The sequence below is a fragment of the Quercus suber genome, unplaced genomic scaffold (genome assembly GCF_002906115.3).
Source record: "Quercus suber isolate HL8 unplaced genomic scaffold, Cork oak 2.0 scaffold_58, whole genome shotgun sequence".
Lineage (NCBI taxonomy): Eukaryota > Viridiplantae > Streptophyta > Magnoliopsida > Fagales > Fagaceae > Quercus > Quercus suber.
The window spans coordinates 1,318,546-1,335,123 of NW_027069523.1; the positions used below are offsets into that span (position 1 = coordinate 1,318,546).

General features: G+C 37.4%; 1 protein-coding gene across 3 annotated transcripts; it reads left to right on the top strand.

Moving 5' to 3' along the window:
• Nucleotides 1–6,824: 6,824 nt before the first annotated feature.
• On the top strand, nt 6,825–11,922 carry LOC111989008 (vesicle transport protein GOT1). 3 transcript variants are annotated; one of them, XM_065772405.1, is made up of 9 exons: nt 6,825–6,944; nt 7,152–7,212; nt 7,322–7,384; nt 8,880–8,971; nt 9,113–9,193; nt 9,322–9,419; nt 9,500–9,581; nt 11,117–11,196; nt 11,745–11,922. In XM_065772405.1, exons 3-8 carry the CDS (start codon nt 7,354–7,356, stop codon nt 11,153–11,155), a joined length of 423 nt encoding a protein of 140 aa, XP_065628477.1. In that variant the 5' UTR covers nt 6,825–6,944; nt 7,152–7,212; nt 7,322–7,353; the 3' UTR covers nt 11,156–11,196; nt 11,745–11,922. The 3 variants fall into 3 exon arrangements, with proteins under 3 accessions (XP_065628477.1, XP_023876575.1, XP_023876574.1); XM_024020807.2 differs by lacking the exon at nt 11,745–11,922 and adding an exon at nt 11,351–11,436; XM_024020806.2 differs by lacking the exon at nt 11,745–11,922 and having other exon boundaries at nt 11,117–11,328.
• Nucleotides 11,923–16,578: the final 4,656 nt, after the last annotated feature.

Consider the following 16,578-nt stretch of genomic DNA (forward strand, 5'->3'; position numbering starts at 1 on the left):
CGCAGAGTGTTGTCCTCCTCCTGCGAGGACACAGTCTTATCCTTCACAAGCCTTTTGCCTTTATCCTTCTTCTTCTTGGGGTCGGCAGGCACGGACCCAGAAGGCAGGCTCGTCCGAGAAAGAGGAGGAGGAGGAGGAGGCTTCTGCTGAGCGGAAGTCGACCTAGTCTTCGAAAGAGGAGGGGGAAGCTTCTGCTGAGACTTCCCTGGTTGGCCTTCAATCAGGTCCATCAAGCTGGTGGTGGGCTTCCTCTTGTAATCCATCGTTGGCGGAGAAAGGGCTTCTGAAGCGAGGAGGTTCGCTTCGGTCAATCGAGGGTCGCCCAAGTCCCCGGGAGGGTCCTCGGACTGATCATGCTAGGCAAAAACATCGAACGCGTCCTCCTCTCGCTCTGTACCCTCCTCGGCAGCCTCGGCGAATGCTTGGGAAGAAGAAGGGACGGCTACAGCAACAACTTCTAGTTCGGAAGGCTCCTCGGGAACTGAAATCCGTCCTCGGTTACAGTAATCCTCTGAAGCCGAGGATCGTTGGCTAGGATGACGTGCTTTGGAACCGGGAATGATTTCTGGACAGGTTTATACCCCAAGATTATGTGGGCAGCCTTAACTTGGTTGTCGTCCTCGTTTATATAAACCGACGCCCTCAGCATCTTCTGCAAATCTTCCCGGTTGACCAAATGAAAGTGGCGCTCAAAAGCGTGCGGGTCTGTAAACGGAAAGCACCACCGCGTTAGTAAAAAAAAAAGGGGGAAGAAAAAAGACGAGAACTTGAAACCCCTCCTATTTCCCACCGCCCCACCTGGTATTCCCTCTGTTGTTGGGCAGTGAAGGCCATCGTGCCACTCCCCTAACACGATGAGGAAATCCTCATTGAGCCCCTTGCTAGACTCAGGGAGGCACTGAATGAGCCGCACCTTGTCGTCTCTCGTCTTCAGGTAATAAGACTTGTCCTTAAGGAGTTGAAGGTTGTAGCATCAGTTCACGTCATGGTGGGTCAACCTTAGCCCCATCTTCTCGTTCAGGGCATCCACACAGCCCAGAATCCTAAAGACGTTTATCCCACATTGGGTAGGGGCCAACCGGAAGTGCGTGAAGTAGTCTCTCATCATTGGCCCCATGGGGATAGTCATCCCCCCAAGGAAGGCAACAATGTGAATTACCACCTCGCCCTCCCGTCTGTGTATGCGCCATTCCCCGTCCTCACAATATCTCAGACCTACATTGCCGGGAATTCTATAGTCGGTGATGAATTTTTCCATCGCCTCCTCAGTATCGACGTATTTCTTAAACCTACCCATCCCAGTTGACACCTAAAAGAACTAAGAAAGAACAGTCGAAGTAGAAGAAGGGGTAAAGAGGGATAGAGCGACTTACTGGGAAGAGGAGGAGCTCCTCGGATAAGCTTTTTGTGCTGGAGGTGTAAGTGAGAGTGTGACTGAACTCAAGAAAGACGCACGAGAATTCTTGATTACAAATAAGGAACAGGAAGAAGCGGTTCGTATGGGTATTTATACCCCAAATCGAAGAGCCATGCGGGTTTTCCCGCCCATAAATACGAGACAAACCTCCATCGTTGGATTGGTAACGCCTCATTAGACGTGGGGAGCACAGAACCGCCTGAATTTAATGATGGGCACGTTACGTGCTCCGAAACGTCTGCGACGTGCCTTGGGCAGATGAATAGACCCTAGTACTGACGGGGGGGAAGGCCGAGGATGTCAAAATCCTTCTCTCCGCCCGAGGATGCGTGCAGCAAGATTTTGAGGGGCTATTGTGGGGCCAAAAAATCGGGTAGCCTTGGCCCACTCCAAGCCAAGCCCAAATGGCTCACGCCGAGGATGCATGATGGGTCCAAGGATGAAAGCGCAAAGACCAACCTCCGAGGAGCATATCCGAGGATGACCCTGTCCTCGGGCATCCGAGACCTCGGAAAAACACGAAGACCACCCCACCAAAGGAATCCTTGAATATCCGAGAAGGAGAGGGCCCAGTGCCACGTGTCGGCGACAAGAGCATGGCGAAGGAGCAAACCTTAGGTGAGCTGTCACCTCCGCATTGAATGCGCTCACCTAACTTCCCTGGCCGCACTAATGGGGATGTAACCCCTTGGCAGGGCAACATCGATCATGGTGAGCCACTTGAGTACGGATAAGACCTCTGATGGGACGGAGGGTCAGAGCAGAGGCCAATGGATGATCAACAGAAGGAAGGAGAAGATAGGAAAAGGAAGAACGATATAAGAGAGGGGGGCAAAGGAAAGGGAGGGAGACTTTTGGAACTTTGGAGGATTGAAGGGAGGGACATAGAAGAACTGAGAGGTAGTGTTAGTTTCAGGGAGAGGGGTCTCCTCGGACGGGAGCCGAGGAGCCACCCTCAGTTGTAAACTAGGCTCACTCCCCTACAATGAAAAAGGAGTGATTTGTATTCCGTTGCTAGTCTGTTAGGGCCTAAACCTTCGATCCACTCTCTAAAAATGTATTGTTGGGGAACTTTTCTAAAACGGAGTCCCTACAGTAATAGAGTTAGGATAAAATTTGGCTACAAACTTTGTTGTAGCCTAATACTATAACCCCTAATAAAAAAAAGTTAACATAGATACATATTTTAAAAATCTAACCACTAGATTGCATATTTTTTTATATTCTTAATACACATGTCATATTTCGTGTCAATCATATGTTATTTGATATTCAACCCATAAACTTATTTTTTAAACATAATTTTAAACTACAAAAACTAGATTTTTTTAATATTTTATTGATGATATAGTTATTAATATTTGATTTTTGGAAAATTTTGCAAGCATATAGGATATAAGAAGAAATAGTAAAGATAAAATTTAGTTACAAAATTGGTTGTACCTTACTTAATATCTTTTTGTTGAAGGTGACTTTTGACAAATAAACCATTGGATTACATTTTCTTCCTATATCCTTCACACTTGCAAAATTTCTAGAAAATTAAATATCAATAGTTTTGTCATCAAAGAATTGTTTAAATTGCAAGTTTTTGTAGTTTAAAATTATGCGTAAAATATAATCTTATAAATCATATAGTAAATAATATCCGATTGACACAAAATTTGACATGTATATTAAGAGCGTAAAGAATATGCAATCTAATGATTAGCTTTTCGAAATATGTAGTAATGTTAATGATATTGAGTAAGGTTATAATCTTACGCTCTGTCTGTTTCAACAATAAAGTTGTAACGACCCAAGGAAAAGCGCTAGCCACATCTACGCTATACCTCAAAAGGACTAATCATAATTAAGGCTCCTTGCAGCCGTTAATAAAACTTAGTTCAACCCAGTAAATACTCGATGTGGGACTCATCACACACCCACACACATCACACAATCAATCAAATTAGGGCATCACAATCTCCCTCACATGGGATTACCAAGCTGGCTCTAATACCATATGTAACAACTCGATGAAAAACGCTAACCACATTTGCGTTATATCTCAAAAGGACTAGTCACAATTGAGGCTCCTTCCAGCTGTTAATAAAACTCAGTTCAACCTAATAAATACCCGATGTGGGACTCATCACACACCCACACACATCACACAATTAATTAAATTTGGACATCACAATCTCCCCCACTTAAATCCCTAACTTCCTCGTTAGGGCCCACTTTATGGGGTAGTGTCTCCGAACCCACATGAGGTTACTAGGCCAGCTCTGATACCATATTTGACGACCCAAGGAAAAGCGCTAGTCACATTTACATTATACCTTAATTGTGACTAGTCCTTTTGAAATATAGTGCAGATGTGGCTAGCGCTTTTCCCTTGAGTCATTACATATGGTATCAGAGTCGGCCCGGTAATCCCATGTGGGCTCAGAGACACTACTCCACAAAATAGGCCTTAACGAGGAAGTTAGGGATTTAAGTGGGGGAGATTGTGATGCCCAAATTTGATTAATTGTGTGATCTGTGTGATTGTGTGATGAATCCCACATCGGGTATTTACTATGTTGAACTGAACTTTATTAACAGTTGCAAGGAGTCTCAATTGTGACTAGTCCTTTTGAGGTATAGCGCAGATGTGGTTAGCGCTTTTCCTTAGGTCGTTACGAAAGTTTTTTTGAAATGGTTCATTTTCCAAAGAGCATTTTTTAGAAAATTATCTCATTTTCCAGTGTTCGATAATGACCTTGAAAATGAGCCTAAGAATGTTTTTCTGGTGTTTGGTATGCAATTTTTTATTTTTTATTTCTTGTATAATTTAAAACATGTGTATTATATAAATCAACTAATGTAATCAAAAAAGAAAAAAAGAAAAAAATTGGTTTTCATACTAAAATTTTGACAACAAATACAATCAAAATTAGTTGTCAAATTTTCATGATCACTCATCTTGCTCTCACACACACACATATATCAACTATTTGTCTGTATATATACAATTGACAAGGGAATACGTCTTCAATAAGTACAAATAACAATAACTTTTAATTATCTACTCTTTTTGCTGGTACACTAATTGTCTGCTATGGTCTACCACAAGTCTTCAATATTACTCTAAATTGTGTATTCATACAATGTATCTGCATAATATATCATCATTGCATAGTATTTGCATAATGTATTTGCCAACAAATGCAATTCCTTTAAACAATTATCATTCATTATATAACAATATTATTAATTTACCATAAAGATTTTCCTGTGTAAAAGCAATTTAGAGCCATATACGCACTATGTTTAAAATTTTCGTCTTTGACTTCATTCATTCATTCTTATTATTATTATTATTATTATTATTTTTGCACTTTTATTTGCGAAAAAAAGAAGTAACTTCTGCTTGGAATTCATAAAATCGAAAATTTCTAAGAGAAAAAAAGAAAATCAAGCTTGAAATTTAAAGCAAAGAATTGGGATTTTGGTAGAGAATAATTAAATAATTACCACTACAAATCTGTTCTCCTTTGCAAGTTAGGGCTATTGACCAATCAATGAGAGGGAAAAAAAATCTAATCAGAGAACTATGTTATAGAGGGGAAGAGAAACATGGAGAGAGAGAGAGAGAGAGAGAGAGAGAGAGAGAGAGAGAGAGAGAGAGAGAGAGAGAGATCTATGGGAAGAGAAGAGACCAAAGTTAGTGACAGTAAGGGTGTGAGGAAAGAAAAAATAAAGGAAAGAGAGAAAAAGTGAGAGAACTTATTGTGAGAGAAAGAGAGATTGTTTTCCATTTTTTTTTTTTTTTTGGAAAACAACTTATAGAAAATAAGTTTTATTTTTATTAAGGTTTTTCGTTAAATAAAGATAGTTTTCCGTTGACCAATTTTTTTGTGTGCTACCAAATATTGGAAAATGGGAAAACCTATCTTTACAAAATGTTTTCCAACGAAACAAGCAAAACATTATACTACAACCAATTTTGTAGCTAAACTTTATTCAAAATGTAATCCAAGGGTAGATTTGTTAGAATTTACAACAAATAAATAAATATGTAGTTGAGTTATAACTTTAGGATACGATTGAGTATGTTGTTAATTTTTGTCCTTATAAAGACACTAAACTCTTATTAGTGCTGCAAAAGAGAATCGAGAGGTCATTATTTGGTTTGAAAAAAGCCTTCATTTCTCTATTTCACGGTACAATTTGGTATTGAATTCGATATTATTAATATATTACTTTAATGAGAAATGTTAATAGATGTTTTAAGAACATTAGTTTAGGATATATATATTTTTTTAAAATTTTGTGGTAAAAGAAAAGAAAAATTAAAATTTTTGACGACTTTTTATATTTCTCATGAAAATAGTGTTAAAACTTTTCTTAAATAGTTTGTTAGGCATTTTATTTATTTATTTTTATAATTCAATAGTTTCAGAGAAGGAGACATAATTTAAATACTGAAAGTATCAAGGATAGAGCTAGGACTTGAAGTTAGGGAGGGTCGCTTTGCTGTTGGTTGTGTGCAGCGACTCTAGCTTTCGGCTCAGTTGTTTAACAGCTAATGACTTTTTTTTTGTGTTTTTTATGTGTGCATCCATATTTGGATGAAATTATTTTGTTTAAATTTTTTTAAAGAGTCATATTGTTTGTTTTTGATAAAATTGGTTGATTGAGTTTAACTGTTTTTAGCTTTACTATTGGTAATTTTTGTTGTTGAATAATTTTTTTGGCTTGTTTATTTTGCTTTATATTTTAGACCTGGCTTTTAAAAAGAGGAAAATGCTAGAATTACAAATTTTTTTACAAATTATTAATGTGGTGAATGATTATTAGTAAGTAAAAATGTGAGATAGGTGATGACCTAAATGCAAACTGATAAAATTTTACTACTTCAATAGTTTGTAAAAATGTTATAGAAAAGTTTTTGGCTAGAATTGCAAACTTTTTTACAAATTATTAATGTGGTAAATGATTATTAGTAAGTAAAAATGTGAGATAAGTGATGGTCTAGATGCAAACTAATAAAATTTTACTACCTTAACCATTTGTAAAAATATTATAGAAATTTTTTTGGCTAGAATAGTACTTTTTAAAAAATCAATTATAATATTAAAGGAGCAAAATGTGATTTTATAGAATAAAATTGCTAAAATTAGTACTTATGTATATATTAATTAAAAAAAAAAAATTAGGGGAGCCATTGCCCCGAGTCGAAGTCTCCCTCCGTTCCTGGAAAGCATCCATTGGAATTTGGAATTACAAAGAAATTGCCAATTCAGCTACTCTACCGTCCTCCCTCGTTTTCAATTGGTTTAACAGCATCACTAGGCTAAAGCCATAAGGCTTTAGCACTATATAAATAAAAATAAAATGTTCTTTTATAATAAGTTCGTTACTTATATCTCATTTCTTCGTGTACAAACTGATACGCATATTTCGTGACTCTCACGCGCCTCTCTCTCTGATAGCCATTTCTGCTATTCTCTCCCTCTCTCTCTCTCTCTCTCTCTCTCTCTGCGCATCACACTCACAGGTTCTCTCTCTCTCTCTCTCTCTCTCTGCAATTACTTTGCCCTTCCTGTTTGGTTACTGAGAAAACCGTATTGAATGAAAGAGAAAACTTAGGGCTAAGTTTTCACTTCCTATTTTTCTATTATTTTCTCGGCAACCAAACGGAGTTTTGGACTCGGTTTAATCTCTGTTGCTAACGATTCGTTCGATTTAAATCTCTGTTTTGTAGGTCCTCGCAAATATCTTGGCCATCAAATCGAGTTCACTCTTTCTTCAGATTCACCGAACTGGTACTATTACATCCAGATCTTCTATGAATACGTAGTTTCCAAATCCAAGCCCTAATTCGATTATTTCTTTCTCTCATTTCAATTCGAATATTACTCTTTTGTGGTGCAGTGAACCCTAGGCTTACCTGAATCATCGAAAAAATGGTTTCCTTTGAGATGAATGACCGAAAGAGTGAGTGCTTTTTTTTTTTGATATATTAGTTATGTTTTTGGAGAAAGAGATTAAAAACTTTGAAGTTACAGTGTTTATTTTGTGTGCTTTAATTGAATATGGAAATGATATGTATTGCTGAGAATAGAGTTGGAATAAGCTTATTATTAGTACATTTGAGAAAGATTAGCTTACAAATTTTGGTTATGTAGATAAAATTGACCTAACCTAAGTTCATCGATGTTGTATATGTGCTTTGCTTAAGAAGATTTATAATTATAATCTTGCAAATTATCTTCCCTTAAGTTTTGCTTTCAGCATTGAGTTAGTGCTTATATGAAATACTCTGATTCTTTGGGTCTTTAATTTATAGTTATGACTCTGAATATTTAGTTTTGGTAACTGGCTTTATGATGTTTCTACGGTTGAGAAGTATATACATGTTTCTTTGGTAATTCGATAGTTGTGGGCGGGGGGAATTGAACCTTGAACTTCTCTGTTGGAAACACTAGGAAGTGTCAATTGAGAAATATATACATGTTTATGTATCAGTTAAAAGGTGACATACTGTGTTAAATGGATAGGGTTTTTTTCCCCCATGATAGGTAGATTGTGGGGTAGGTGGGTGTTTGAATCACAGACATGGGACATCACAAAGGATGCCATTGTTGTTTGGCTATCACCCCCAGTGAGTCTTGAATTCACGACCTTACCCTCCTTCCCATAATAATTGGAGAAGGAAGTACTAGTTAACTATAGCTCAATTAATTTTTTTTAATGGATAAGTTACACACATAGTCACATACCCATGGGATTTGAACCAGCAACCTTTCCCTCCACCCACACTTGTGAGAGGAGGAGTGCCATTTGCACAAGGGCTGATTGTCTTAAAATATTGCATGCTTTCTTGAGTTTTGAGCAGTAGCTACTACAGCTTTGCCAAACCTCCTTCGTGTTGATTCTCTTCAGGTCTTTCTTGAAGGTGGCAGACCTTGCATTTCAGTCATAGAAGAAGTAGTGTGATTACTATGGGGAGTTTAGGCCATCATATGCAGATTTGTGCATAAGCATTTTAGTACCCTGAGATGGTTTTAAATCTGAGTCAATCTTAAGTTTTATATAGTTCTGCTCCCCACACCAAAACTAGAATGATGATTCTGTGTACTGTAGTAGGAATAGGATTCAAGTGACTTGACTTTGGATTAGGTGATCAAGTCATATTCCTTCCTTGTACTGCTGGACCTATTGCTTGGGGGCTTAAAAAATTTCTTAGGTTTATGTTCTTCTATCAGAGACATTCAATACACATGAACATAGCCTTGATTCTTGAATCATGTTGAGTTTATCTATCTCTGCTTCATGTTGGGGCCAATTAGATGTAAATGTGGTACTTTCATGTGAATTAGCTTGTCTTGTATCTGTGTTCTTTAAAACATTGTAGTAGTGCCTGGTGCTTTCATATTCAGTCTATTTGAATTCGTATGCCCCTAATACTTGCAACTGTGAAATGAAACAGAGATTGGATTAGGACTGACAGGATTTGGCGTATTTTTCTCATTCCTGGGGATTATCTTCTTCTTTGACAAGGGATTGCTTGCCATGGGAAACGTAAGTGCCTCAGTCTTAGCATTTACTTGCTTGGGTTCCTTTTCTTTTTTAATAAATAAATATATATATATATATATTTCTTTTGCTTCTTGTTGACATGATACTTATTTAACAGTCTTACTTTTGTGTGTACTTAATCAGATACTCTTCTTCTCAGGGGTGACTCTGACCATTGGACCGAAGTCTACCATGCAGTTCTTCATGAAGCGTCAAAATTTTAAGGTTTAATCACTTTTCTCTCTCTCTCTCTCTCTCACACACACACACACACATACGGCACTTTCATACACATGCATGCATGGCTTCGTGTCTTTTTCACTATTTATTTTTCCCCCCTTCTGCTTGTACAGGGAACAATTTCATTTGGTGTTGGCTTCTTCTTTGTTGTCATTGGATGGCCAATTGTGGGCATGATTTTGGAGTCATATGGGTTCATTGTACTCTTCAGGTCTGTATAATTCTTACTTCCATGCATTTCACATTAATCTGTCATACAATTTTAAAGTTGATTGTGGAATATACTTTCAGTGGCTTCTGGCCAACATTGGCAGTTTTCTTGCAAAGGATACCTATTCTCGGTTGGTTGATCCAACAGCCATATATCAGATCGGTATGTTTATTTTATAACTCAAATGTTTTGTTACAGTATTTTTGTTTCAAATTCAAACTATAATATCTTATCTTATTTTTTTAACCGAATGTTTTCTAGACTTTAGTATTCATAAAAGACCATATAGGCAAAGACTGAAGCAATTAGTCTCGTGGAAGTTCATTTAGACAAAAGAAAGAAAAATTATTCTTCTTTGTGGTGCTGTGCTTTATTTATCCAATTAAAAAATAAAAATAAAAAATCTTTTTGGTGCAGTGCTTTATAGATTAACATTTGGACTTTGCTTGTGGTGCAGTGCTTTATAGATTAATATGAAAATATATTGATCCTCCTAATTGTCGTTTACTTCATATAAGAGGTTCTGTGACTTTTAATAAGAATTTTTTGTTTGCTCAAAAAAGGTGAGGGCAACATAGGAAATTGGTAACTATTTTCCAATTTAGTGGACATGTATTTTGGGATGTCTTAAAAAGGAAAAAAATACATTTAATTTAGGATGAAGGGAGTATTTGATAGGGCCAGGAGCACTTATAAAAAAAAAAAGGTATTTGATAGGGTCAGGAGCAGTTTTCATGTAAATTATTTTTTAACCCTCGTTGGGTCTGGGTGAGCTTGGCTTTAGTTAGCCAAGGCTGGTCACAATGCCACCCATTATAAAGTAGCAAGTGATTGTCTATATGGCAAAGTATGGAAATACAAGAGAAAGGAATTTATTTTTTGAAAAATCAAGAGAAAGGAAGTAATTGGACATTTGTCAATGCATTCTAAGTGGTGAGAGTGTTTGCTCAGAATTGAGCAAAAGGAGAGAAAAAAAAACCAGGAGAGGGGTGGGGGGTTGGGGAGTTCTGCTAATTGTACTTGACTTCGATTTCAGGTTTAGATGCAATTAAGCTGTTAAATATCATTGTGGATCAGATGCATCAGCAAATATCATTTAATTCTTGATGTGAATGGTAATTTATTGTAGTAGTTAAATAAAGAAAAGTATAGGTAACCTCTAACTGATGATCTATGATAATACATCTTGTGGGCATAATTCTTTACAAGCATGTGCATTGCAATCACATTTACGGCAGAAGTTCTAAATTTCACAGCTCTGTGTTTCATTGATATGCAATAATCATATAATGAGGTTCTTGTCACCTACAAGCTACATTATTCATTGTTCTTTTTATTTTTTGGGTGGTGGGTTGTGTGGGTTGGGGGGGGGGGGGGGGGGGTGGTGTTTGTTGGTTTTCACATTGGTGCAACACTGACTTCAGAATATTCAATCTTCCCTCCACCCCCAACCCATAGTACCATCCAAAATGATGGAAAATTATTGGAGAATTGCTGCATTTAACATCCATATAGAAAGTAGTGCCAGTTCAATGAAGGGGATGTATTGCTGTGTAAATATATGCACTCACTTTGGTTGGTGTAAAAGCATTACTTTTAGTTCTATTTGGTTCTAATCTCTCCATAGTCCATACTCTTCACTCGTGCAGCAAAGTGTGATTTTTATAAGTAAGCTTGCTTGCTTTTTCCATGTGCAGTTCTTTGACCGGTATCGGGGTAAGCGGGTGCCTGTATAAGCCAGGAAAAGATTCCAGAAAAGTTGCAGAGAGGCCCAGTTGTAAGTTCTTGTAATATACAGTCAAATTGAGACCCATAATTTTTTCATTTGGTTGACGTGGTGGCTGTAGAAAAGAATACTCATTTGATGATGAGATTTATCTTTTACCAATAGAAAGGAAAGTTAATCTGAGCTTTAATATGTACTATTCCAGGGTTTATGTTACTGGATCAGAAGTTGTTTCAGACTTAACGACTCTGGTGCATGTTCCAATATTCAAGTTACCATTGATTGTGTGTAGTTCTGACTTGTGATTCTTCTTACCTTTATGAATAAATGGAGTGCATTGGGGAATTTCACTTCATTTATTTGTATTTTAGCCAGATCCCACTGGAAATGACTACCCAAACCCAAAAAAAGAAAAAAGAAAATGAAGAAGATAGACTAGCTGATCTAATATTATTGCTATTGTTGACTTATTATTGCTCATGGTTATGAAGACGAAGATCTTGATCTTTTTATGTAATCCCAATCTCAGTCAATGGTAGGAAATGCCTGGTTCTTTCAAAGGTATTACAATAATGGTTTCTTTTTGGTATTGCTTTCAGTTGGTACCATTTATTCGAGCTGTGCCCCCAATTTTTCTCTGATCGTGTAACAGATAATCCAATAGGTAGGTGGTGATTAGACCAAAATAGATGAGTGATTTTAGGCAGTTTGATTAAAGATATTCTGTTGGATTGTAACTATTTTGGACAATATACTGCTGATTGTTTGTTTGGTCAACTTGAATGTAATAGACATCAAATGATCTATATACCTAAAATTAATTTTAAAAGGGGAAATCTTTTTTTCCCCTGAAATATTTAAAATGACTGTTTAAACAAAAAAATAAAATTTCACGGTAGTAAGCGAGCACTCTGCTGCAGGCTTAAACTACCCTGATGTTAAAAAAATAGCTATAACTCAATTTAATCACGCATTAGCCTCCTCAAAAGATTAGCAATGAAAAGTACCACGCTACTTGTGGTGAGGTACTGTTCATCACTGAAAATATATATATATATATATATATATTTCTCTCTCTCTCTCTCTCTCTCTTTCTCATTGACCTCAAATATTGCAACACTAAACCCTTAACCTCAAATATTGCAACACTAAACCCTTCGCCCAAAATCAACCTCAAGCTTTCAGAAACACAACAAATAGCCATCAAAAGCCCCAACTCAAAGACCCAGTGAACCCAACCCCATGAGCCGTCCATCACGGCCATCAATACCACCATGCACCCCAGCCAATCCCCCACAGCAAGATCAATGATGGGCTCACTGGCCATGGAGGAAGAGAGAGAGGCTTGATGGTCATTGAGGAAGAGAGAGAGCTTCGGTGATCATGGAGGAAGAGTGAGAAATAAAGAAAGAGACACAATAGGATTTGGTGAGGAAGACTGGAAGAGAGTGTGAGAAATAGAGAGAGAAAGAAATAATTAATAATGAATAAAATAAGTATTTAATATAAAATTGGAGGTAGAGTATTGAGTTTGATGTAGGAGTATCTACAAATGAGTAAATTAAAATAGCTTTAAAGACCAAATTTGACTAAAAATACTGCTAGGCTGATGCGAATGTTCTTATTGGATGAATTCCCTAGCTTCTCTCACTTTTTTGCTATCTAATATCCATCAAATACAAACCAAATTGTTGTCTTGATCTCATTTAAATTTAAACTTGGATCCCCTAATCCACCTTTGGATGCCACGCTATAAGTACTCTGAAAACCAAACCCACCATCACACCATTTTGTTATTCAACTTTTGTACTGCCATCCTTGCAATTATGTCCCTAATGGTGTCCAAATGAAAAGAATGAAGGTCCAAATTTGGGGGACAAGATAAAGATGCTATTGGAGATATTAAGAGCATCTCCAATAGATTAGCTAAATCTATTTTTTGGAGAACAAACCTTAAAAATTAGCTCCAACAGATTCTCCAAATGCAAAACTTTTCTAAATTTTTTTTGAAGTTGCTACAGTGCTTCTCTAGATATAAAAAACACTGTAGCAACTTCAAATAAATTTTTCTACTTAAAAAAAGTCAATACAACTCAATAAAAAAACAATTCTTTCTCTCTCCTCTCACAACAGCTACAAACATTCATAATGACTACAAACACAACAATCCTTTCTCTTAAACATCTCTAAACTCAAGTATAATTAAAATACAAACTCATAAACACAATCTTAAAATTAATCAAATCATAACAATAAAAACAAAAAAAGAAAAAGACATAAGCCATTTGACCCATCTGGGGTGCGTTGGGGAGGAAGATGAGTGGTAGCGAAGTGGAAGGCATGGCTTGACACAGTGAACACCAATTCTGCGCCTGCCTGTGTCCTTCGATCAATGGTGGAGCAAGCAAGATATCTCTCACTTGTTCTTTCTCTGTTTCTTATCACATAGAGAGTTAGAGAATGTTCTAGAATTAAGTAGAAAAAGCAAAATATAGAGAGAGAGAGAGAGAGAGAGAGAGAGAGAGAGAGAGAGAGTCGGAGAAGGTGATCTAGAATCAAGTAGAAAAAGAAAAAGAAGGGAGGATAGAGATAGGAGTGGGATACATGTGTGGTGGAGAAAAAACAAGAGAAAAGAAAAAGAAAAAAAAGAAACAGAAACGTATGGATGAAATTAAGAAAGGAAAAATAATATAAAGAATAAGAAATGACAATTAAGAAATGTTACCACAATATTTTTGTAGGGGCCTTTTTTGTGTACTGTGCGTTGGGCTGAGCTGCCTCCTGTGGTAATGGGCCCGAGTATTCTGAGTAGGAGAGTTGAGACCGGTCCAATTGTAACTCAACTTGGGCCAGCTTGTGCACAAAATAGGCCTCGTCTGCCAGGAGTGTACTTATGGCAGATAGAGCTGTTTCAAATGAATTACAGCAGGCAGATATAATAACAACGAAAAAAACAAAATACAGTGACCTTTTCTTAATGGAAAATGACCAAGTAATCCCTATTTATGACAATCACAGTAATAACAATGGCTTTACAAAAGAAATAAAAGAGTAAGTGATAATATGAGTTAATCAAGAATAAATATCAAGTCAAGTTTGGTCCGTAGAGGCAAAGACCAAAGAGGAAGAACGCCTTCTCTCAATGTAACTAATCTCCTAGGAAAGATCCTGCCGTGGGGATTAATAACTTTGAGGAAACCAGACTTAAATGGTTAGTGCCCAAAGGAATTCTCCTTTCATTACTTTTCTCGAAGAGAGTAAGATTTCGAGGGGGAGAGAAGGAAATCGACCTACTGGTGCATGCCCATCGAATTATCTCTCTTTGTTTTCTATTTTCTCTCTTATCCTTTTTCTTTCCCTTGTTTTTGCTTTCTTTCTATTTTACTTCGTGATACTCCCTTGTTTTTTCGATTCCCTATTCTGGGCACGGCAAGGGTCTTCTTATAGTGCCTGCTATGACCAGATTTTACTACTTTGCCCCTTAACTGCCTTTATCTAGTCTGGGCGTATTTGCCGACCATCAAAGGGTTCGTCTGTGTGCCACTCACCCTCGCCAGACAAAGGCAGGTTTGTTTCATTCGTTAGTCCGCCGTGGCACCCTTTTCTGCCATGGTGTAAGTGCTTTCTCTCTCTTTCCCTCATGACATGCACCTAACGGTTCTCCCCTCAACCTTGCCTCTTTTGGGTAGTCTGTCATCCCAGCATGATGTACTCCCCAAAATAGCTTGGGCAGGAGCCACAGAATAATTATTTTCCCCTCTCCCTACCACCAAACCATACCTCCCTTACCTCCGACCCATGATCCCACCACGTCCCATATTGGCTAGGTACAGGCTGGTGGTGCCTAGGCCTTACACGTGCTTCCCTTTCATGTATGTCTAAAATCTGTCTGCTGCTCATACGTTTGCCGCAGTCTAGAGCTTTTTTTGCACAGTCTACTGCTCTTCTCTGTCCTTTTATGTGGGCCGTTTTATAATTTACTGTTCCCCTTAGGGGCTAGGCTTCATTTGACACTAGACTTCACATTTCTTCTAGCCTACTTCTTGATTGGCATCATGTTCTGCCATATTACTTTGTCATTCTTGCTTGTATTGACTTGATCCTGCCGAGTTGTGACCCGTGACCCCACCACGTCCCATATTGGCTGGGTATAGGCTGGTGGTGCCTAGGCCTTACACGTGCTTCCCTTTCATGTATGTCCAAAATCTGTCTGCTGCTCATACGTTTGCCGCAGTCTGGAGCTTTGTTTGCACAGTCTGCTACTCTTCTCTGTCCTTTTATGTGGGCCGTTTTATAATTTACTGTTCCCCTTAGGGGATAGGCTTCATTTGACACTGGGCTTCACATTTCTTCTATCCTACTTCTTGATTGCCATCATATTCTGCCATATTACTTTGTCATTCTTGCTTGTATTGACTTGATCCTGCCTGGCCCTTTATAGGCTTGCCGTGTGTTGTTTCCCATGACTATGGGTTTTCTTACTTATGGGCTCTTGTGTCCCTTTCGTTTTCCCTTGGACATCATTGACCCATTTGCTTGCCTTGGACTTCCTTGGCCCTTTTTCCTAACTTTGTGTTCCCATGAGCTTTTACTAACTTCATTGGGTTTCCCCGGCCCAATTATCTCATTCTCATCTTTGGGGTTTGTGGGTTTGCCATCAATCCCCTACTCTCTTTGTTTACATTGTTTTGGGCCTGCCGCGGCCAATTCTTACTTTTCCACGTCGTATACTACCCATGGGTTTGCTATTCGCTATTTCTCTCTTTCCGGACTCTTTTGAGCCCATTTGCTTTCTCAAGACCCATTTATTTATTTCATAGACCTGTGATCCATTATTCCTGCTACTTGGACTTAATGGTTTTTGTTTCCTATTCTTTTGCCAGTTTCTTTTCGGTCTGTGTTGTTGGGCTTCTTTCTTTCTTTATGATTCTTTAAAAAATGGCCCTCAACAATTTTCACAATAAATCTTAAGTAATAGATTGTTACTAGCTAATATTGGTAACTAAAAATATAATTTTAGTAGTGGGTTCAAATTAGAACTAGTAACAACTTTTTACATAAGATTTTGTTGTGATTCTTGTGAAAGTATTGCGAAAAATATTATGGATATAACACTTCTCATTGAAAAATATAGTTGTTGGGAATGAACATAGGAAGAATAAATGATGATTAAAAAAAGAATAAAAAATGAATAAATAAATAATATTTAAATGAGATAGAGAAAATGATAGAGAATCTGTTGAAGTGTGTATTTAAAAAAGTAAATAGGTAAAAGATAAATGTCATTGTTTGTTTACTGTCCAAATAATACAAAAATTTAGATAAATTGCTGGAAATGCTTTAATAGCCTTTATATTCAGTTTTCTATAATTCAGTTAGATTTTACCTCTTCAAAAACTTGCTTTTCTACTTTAACGATCATTTTTAAAATAC

Coding starts and splice junctions, on each gene's coding strand:
- LOC111989008 (XM_065772405.1), top strand. CDS start 7,354: ATGGTTTCCTTTGAGATGAATGACCGAAAGA. Junction 8,972..9,112: donor GATTGCTTGCCATGGGAAAC/GTAAGTGCCTCA, acceptor GTACTTAATCAG/ATACTCTTCTTCTCAGGGGT. Junction 9,420..9,499: donor GGGTTCATTGTACTCTTCAG/GTCTGTATAATT, acceptor ATATACTTTCAG/TGGCTTCTGGCCAACATTGG.